The sequence below is a fragment of the Zalophus californianus genome, chromosome 6, assembly GCF_009762305.2.
Source record: "Zalophus californianus isolate mZalCal1 chromosome 6, mZalCal1.pri.v2, whole genome shotgun sequence".
NCBI lineage: Eukaryota > Metazoa > Chordata > Mammalia > Carnivora > Otariidae > Zalophus > Zalophus californianus.
The window spans coordinates 105,164,158-105,170,806 of record NC_045600.1 but is presented as its reverse complement, the minus strand read 5'-3'; the positions used below and the strand labels follow the sequence as shown (position 1 = coordinate 105,170,806).

Genomic DNA, 6,649 nt, shown 5'->3' with positions numbered 1-6,649 from the left:
GCCTGAATCACGTCATGGAAAGTTGGATTTATTTTTCCCTTCCTTTAGTGCTATAGATGGGGACACCAATGCTCAAAGAAGTGAGGTGACTCGCCCAGGGTGACCTCGTGAAAGAGCTGGGACTAGATCCTAAGTGTCCATGTTTCCCACATGGGCCCTTTGCTCTGTGTCCATCATGACCAGATTTACCCTGGGTCCCAAAAGAAATGACAGGTGACCCCTCCCAGGCTCATCCACCAATCTTAGAATCATTATAGGCAAGAGAGAATGCCAGGGTTTAGAATAAAATACCCCATTTACACACTAGGCGCCAAACACATGCAACTCATTAGTTCCCATCAAGGAGAAAACAGTAATCTAAGATGGGTTAAGTTTCTTGAAGCTGGACCCATACTGACCGTGCAATGTTGGTTAAGGCTCCTTCCCAGGAGCCAGGGTTCTGCCTGGGGGTTGCAATGATGCCTGAGAGTCCCCATACCGAAGGGCAGGGTAATGTGGTGGGGGAAGTTGTGTGCCAAGGCTGAGCTGGCTGTGACTGTGACCTAGAGAAAGGACAAGCCTGGGAGTTGAACCAGGCAGGCTTCCCGGAGGAGGAGGCAGGGCCTGCTTGGTAGAACAAAGGAAGGATTGGATTTTCTTGCAGGTGCGAAGAGATTGAGCGGAGGCTCAGACAAGGCTGGAAACATCCTTCCCCTCTAGTCCCCTACCCCGGGCCTCCCTCTCCCCGTCCTTGTCCTTCCCTGCAGGGTCCGGGGGCGCTCCGGACGGTGACAGCGCGGTGACAGCGTCCGGCCCTCGAGGCGGCGCCCAGCTGTGGGGTGCGCGGCCAGCCCGGAGCTCCCTCCCAGCGTGGGGAGCGGGGTGAGCGGGCCCCGCGGGGGGCTCCCGCAGCCCTTACAAGGAGTGTGGCGGCTCTCAGGGGCGGCCCCTCCCGCCCGCCTCCACCGGCTCCTCCTCCCCGCAGGGCTGGGCCGGGCCTCGGGAACGCAGCCCGCTTGGCGCTCGACGCCGGGCCCCGGGCGCGGACATCGACGGGGCCGAGTCCGCGAGCGCGGGGGGAGCCCACGGCTCGTTCGGCAGGGCCCCGACGGGCGGGCACGCTGCCCAGGGCCCTTCTCCCAAGAACCGGTGTCCCTCTCAGCAGCGTCGCCATGTCCTTGGTGTTCGGGAAACCCCGCGTGGGCAGCGGGCCGCAGAGCGCGCCCCTCGAAGTTAATCTGGCCATCCTGGGGCGTCGTGGGGCCGGCAAGTCCGGTGAGTTGAGTGGGGGGCGGAAGGGAAGGGGTTGGGTGGGGACCCGAGAGACGGAGCGGGTGTGGACGCTGTGGACTTGCTTGCAGGCAGGCTCCCCCACTGACTTTGGGGGCTTCCTGCACCCAGGTGGGTTGGGTCAGACAGCGTGATTTTCTTTGCCTCATTTTCTCTGTTGCTTGGCTCTCTCTCTAGTTTGTCCTCAGCTCCTCCATCTCTCATCTGTCTTGGGTTCCTCGCCTGTCTTTCCTTCTGTGTCTGTGACACTAGGTATCTCTCCTTTCTGCCTGTCTCTGTGTCTCCTGGTCCTCTGCTGATCTCTCCCTTGCTGTTCAGCACCTTCCATCTCCTCTCCCTGGGGCCAGCAGTCAGCTCTGGTGACTAGCACCAAAGGGACCTGTTAGGCACTAATCTTCAGCCCAGGCCCCTTTGAGCTTAGTCACAGCCTTGTTATTCCTCGGTTTAGGCTGGGGATGAAGGGAGGTGGTAGAGGTCACTGGACTATTGGGATTTTCCAGGGAGGGGCTCACCCCAATTCCCGGGATAGAACGAACAAAGTGTGCATTCTTATCAAATGTATTTGTTTCAAGTCAGACCCCTCTCGTGACTTTCTGGAAACACATTGGACTATGGTCCCAGGTGCCTGGGACTTGTTCTTGATGAACCAAGATCTTGGGTTGCCACTGAGATCCTTTCTGCCAACTCTGAACTCTGCCATAACCACTCCTGGCAGCTCTCACCCAGGTGGAGCCCAGGTGGGTAGGGCGGACGATGTCACCACAGGCAGAGTCCCAGAGAAAGGGTTCACCCCTGCCCCCTGGCCACTCACAGTCCCAGGGGGCTGAAGGTAGGAGGACAGAGGGGGCTCCTCGGCTGGCTGTGTTACAGTTACTGCCATTAGTGACTGGCCAACATGGGCTGTTAGCTATGAGTTTCCTCCCCCCGAGTATTCTTTGAGACTCGCTGGGATCCTACTCTCCACTTCTGAAACCAGCCCCCTGACTCAGAGAGGGGACTCTGAATCATGTTTTCCTACAGAAAAGATTTGCCCTCTTCCCTTTGAAAATCAAATTGTGTCTGTAGCTCTGTCATTGGTACAGTTTAGCCAGTGACTACATGAATGGAGGAATTTAAATTTTAAAGTATGTATTCCCTGGGTAGTAGTTTGCAAAATGACACTGTTAGGAACCCTGGGAAAGAATTTTAAGGATTTTCTTTAAAATGTCACATTACTTTTTAAGAGTCCAGCATAATAGTTGGCTGGCCCTGGGCTTTATGTGGCTAAATTCTGAACTAAATCAGAGTTCTATTAATGAATTCCACCTGGGGAGAACTTCATTTTAGGTTTTACATTCTTCGGGACACCCCTGAGGCCCAAGACAGTCAAGACTTGAGACAAAGGGGGCCAAGGACTGGAGGGTGTTTACTTGGGACGTGAGTGTTCATACTCCTCCCAGGGATCACAGACTGATCAACTCAGCTCTTACTCTTTGGCTTATAGCCAAAACCGGAATAGATGCTCCGCATTTCAGAATCTTCACGACTTGACCAGGGTGGGGAATATCTCCCTTCAGTTTGAGTTTCACCAGGCTGACCCTAAGGTAACATGACTCCTGGACCCCTCAGTTTGAGTATTTTTTTTTAAGATTGTATTTATTTATTTGAGAGAGAATGAGAGAGAGCATAAGCAGGGGGAAGAGCAGAGGGAGAAGCAGATTCCCCGCTGAGCCCGACTGAGGGCTCGATCCCAGGAACCCGAGATCACGACCTGAGCCGAAGGCAGACACTTAACCGACTGAGCCACCCAGGTACCCCCAGTTCAGGTCTTTATAAACACCCCTTAGGCTTGCCTCTCATGGCTTTTCTTGCCATAAAAAAAAAAAAAAAAAAAAAAAAAAAAAAGCTAGGATGCAACTGGAGGGGCATGGTTCCCCATATTTCTGGTTTTTGCTGAGCTTCTCAAACCAACTCCTCAGCTCCCAGACTCATTCCCCCAGAGAACTAAGCTTAGTGTCAGCCAGCAGTCACAGAGGCTAGATAAGACCTCCCTAAAATGAGAGGGGCAACCTCCAGGGCCAGCAGCCAGATGCGGCAGGGGGAGACTGAGCCAACTTCTTTCTGCTTCCTGCAGCTCTGACCGTGAAGTTTCTGACCAGGAGGTTTATCAGCGAATACGACCCCAACTTGGGTAAGGAACCACTCCTCCTCATTCCTCCTACTGTGTCCCACTTGGGTCCCCCACAACACACATGCCTACACTGTGGTGGGTCCAGGCCTGACTAGGATCCATCATCTGAGGGCAAAGGGGAGGTGCCACCAGGATGACTCAGCCCATGGGACAAAATGGTGTAAGTGCCAGAAAGACATCCTTCCACAGCCCACTCCAGACAACTGGGGTTGGGGGACTGGCTTAATTAAGAGAACCGAGAGGCTGATTTGCACTAAAATATGAGGTATGGTGAGACTTAAAAAAAAAAACAAAAAACACAAAACATAGCAGAACGTCTATAACCATTAAGTGTTATTCTTCAAAATGGTCACTCGTACTTTTCCAAAAAAGCTGGACAGAACACTTGAGAGAAATTCTCTAGTGGTACTGGCTTCTGACCCATTTTTGAAGCACACAAGAAAACTTGTCCCGTTCAATAGCCATATCATGGTATACTGGAAGAAAGGATGCTCTGTTATCAGAGCTAAGTTTGAACCCTAGCTCTGCTAGTTACTGCCTGTGCAACCTTGAAGCAATAACCTAATCTCTCTGAGCTTCTGTTTCCTCATCTGTAAAATGGGCATAAAGATACCTATCTCAGAAAATTACTGTGAGCATTAAAGAAATAACGGATGTAAAAAATTTATCCTAGTATCTGATCTACAGTAGACACTCAACGCATGTTCAGTTTTCCTTCCTCTTTTTTTCTTTTTTCAGATTTTATTTATTTGAGAGAGAGAGAACGAACAAGCAGGGGGAAAGGCAGAGGGAGAAACAGACTCCCTGCTGAGCACAGAGCCTGATTAGAGGCTCGATCCCAGGACCCCGAGATCATGACCTGAGCTGAAATCAAGAGTCAGAGGCCCAACCAACTGAGCCCCCCAGGCGCCCCTCCTTCCTCTTTCCTTAAAGTTTACATTTATAACATTTGTTTATTGTAAACTGTTCTTGAGAAAAATACTGGAGGCAGGCTGCCAGAGAAAATACAGGGTGACCATTTAAATTTGAATTTCAGAGAAACAGCTAACAGTAGGATGAATGAGGAGGAGTGTCTGGATATGCTTAGCCTTTTGAAAAGGGGGGTTACAGTCTCGGATTGTTTTTTTCCAATAAAGCATTTGTGGGACCCCTGGGGACCCTCCCAGGAAACGCAGGGCTATGGGGCGCAGACTGGAAACTCCGCACTACAGCATTACCTGCAGTAGGCCTCTGATGGGACGCACTGTGACACCTCCCCTGAGCCCGTTGGGGCCCTCAGTTCAGGCTGGAATATTGAATCCCAGTGTCTGAGCAGAAAGGGACCTCAGGGCTATTTAGAATGTTTTCCCTAAGTAGCAGAAGCCCTTCTTCCCAGGTGATCTTAAATAGAACCCCAGGGTGTCAAGCAGAGAAAGCAGAGGGGGAGGGTCCCCTGGTTAAGTCAAGAGTACAGGGCAGCTGACTCACTGACAGTCCCTAAGGAGTTTGTTTCTCAGAGCTGGTTTGACCACCTGTACTCTAACCCAGCCCCTTGGTGCTACAGAGGAAGAATTAGGCCCAAGGAGCTGAGGCTTCCAGGCCAGAGTCATACAGCAGGTCTGAGGGGACCCCATTTGATTAGCACTGGAGTGGGACACAGGGTGTAATTGTGTGCTGGCCAGAGGAGGCATTGAGAGAGGCCAGAAGATGAAATCAGACGGAGTGGGGGAATTGAAAACGGGGAGGGGGTGGGAAGGAGAGGCGTACAAGCAGGGGAGTTGGGGAAGGAAACATGGAGATTTCCAAGGATGGTTCCTCAAAAGACAAATTCTGCCTAGCTCAGGTGGGGGATACTTACACTAAAAAATATTAGCCGTTTCTCTGAAATTCAAATTTAAATGGCCATCCTGTATTTTCTCTGGCAGCCTGCCTCCAAGTGTCTTTCTCCCTACCCCCAATCCCTGCCCTTCTTGCAGGGTCCCCCCAGAATAGCCTAGTGCAGTGGTGGTTTGGGCTTCCTGATTGAGTAATTTTGGAGTTCTCACCTGATAGTGGAATGCGTGGTCACGCTGTCCGGGGTTGGGGGTGGTGGGCAACAGCTCCACGGTGGTCAGTTGCCCTGGCCTGAGAGCCTGTCAGCTGGAGAGATGACCAGACGCTCTCCTTCAGCATCCTGGGAGGCCAGTGCCACTCCTTGGGAGTTCTGCCCTACCGTCTGAACATTCCAGCCACTATCCCATGGCTGGCCACAGCAATAGTGGGGTTTCCGGGTCCAGAGCCTTTCTTTCTGGGGAGAAAAGTCTGAGCGTCCAAGGGGAGAGTTAGCTACTGGGACATATAAAACAGCTCCTTCTCTTTTCAAAAGGTCTTCTTTGAACCCTGAGTGAGCTTCTTGAGTGTGGAGACCTGCGTTATTCATTCCCATTTCTAGCATGGAGTGCGATACTAGGCACAACATAGATGCTCTTAAACATGAGATTGAATTTTGGTTTTAGTATTAACCTTTAAAGAAGAGTTCCAGCTTTTATCCCCATTTTACAGGTAAAGATATTGAGGCAGAGAGGTCTCAGTGATTTGCCTATGGAGAACCTCAGGTACAAAGGAAGATGGGTACCACTCCAGCAGATTTCCCATAAGGGCAGCCTTATGCCTTTGAGGGCCTGGAATCAGAAGTCTGTGTGGCACTGTGTCTCTGAGCCTCCATTTCCCCATCTGGAAGATGGGGCCAATAGCCTGTGCTCTGAGTAAGGGCTGTGGCTGGGAGAGCTGGTAGTAGCTGAGAGAATCAGTGTCAATGGAAAGTCTATGCCTGTGCTGAGCGCTCCATGAAGGGGCAGGGGCCCCCAGGAGAGCATCCCCTCACAGAGGAGCTGGGGGCACCTCGCCTGGCTTGCCCAGGGCAGAATGACAGCTTTTCACCTCTCTTGCCCTCATCCTGCTCCAGCAAGGATATGGGCACCATTTCTGAGGCATCATCCTACACACACTCTGATCAGAGCACCTTTACCACCTTTAAAAAGATTATTATTGCATAAATCGGGAAAATAGTTTATGAAAAGAATCTTCTCTCAGCATGCAAGTCCTCAGAATATTATTTAGAAGTAGGAGCTATGAAACCCATGTGGTTAAGGACCCCAGAATGCCCTGGAGAGCAGGACTTGGTGATGAGAAGACAGGACATTCCTGTAACTTGGAAAGGACCCCCCCATCCCCAGTCACCTCACTTGCCAA

General features: G+C 51.6%; 1 protein-coding gene across 2 annotated transcripts in view; it reads left to right on the top strand.

Annotated features, from left to right (window-relative positions):
- Positions 1-938: 938 nt before the first annotated feature.
- Positions 939-6,649, top strand: part of RASL12 (RAS like family 12) — a 31,026-nt gene continuing 25,315 nt past the window's right edge. For both annotated transcript variants that reach the window (XM_027571551.2, XM_027571550.2), the window contains exons 1-2: positions 939-1,254; positions 3,383-3,439. In XM_027571551.2, coding sequence (XP_027427352.1) covers positions 1,152-1,254; positions 3,383-3,439 — 160 coding nt within the window. In that variant the 5' untranslated portion in view covers positions 939-1,151. The remainder of the gene's footprint in view (positions 1,255-3,382; positions 3,440-6,649) is intronic.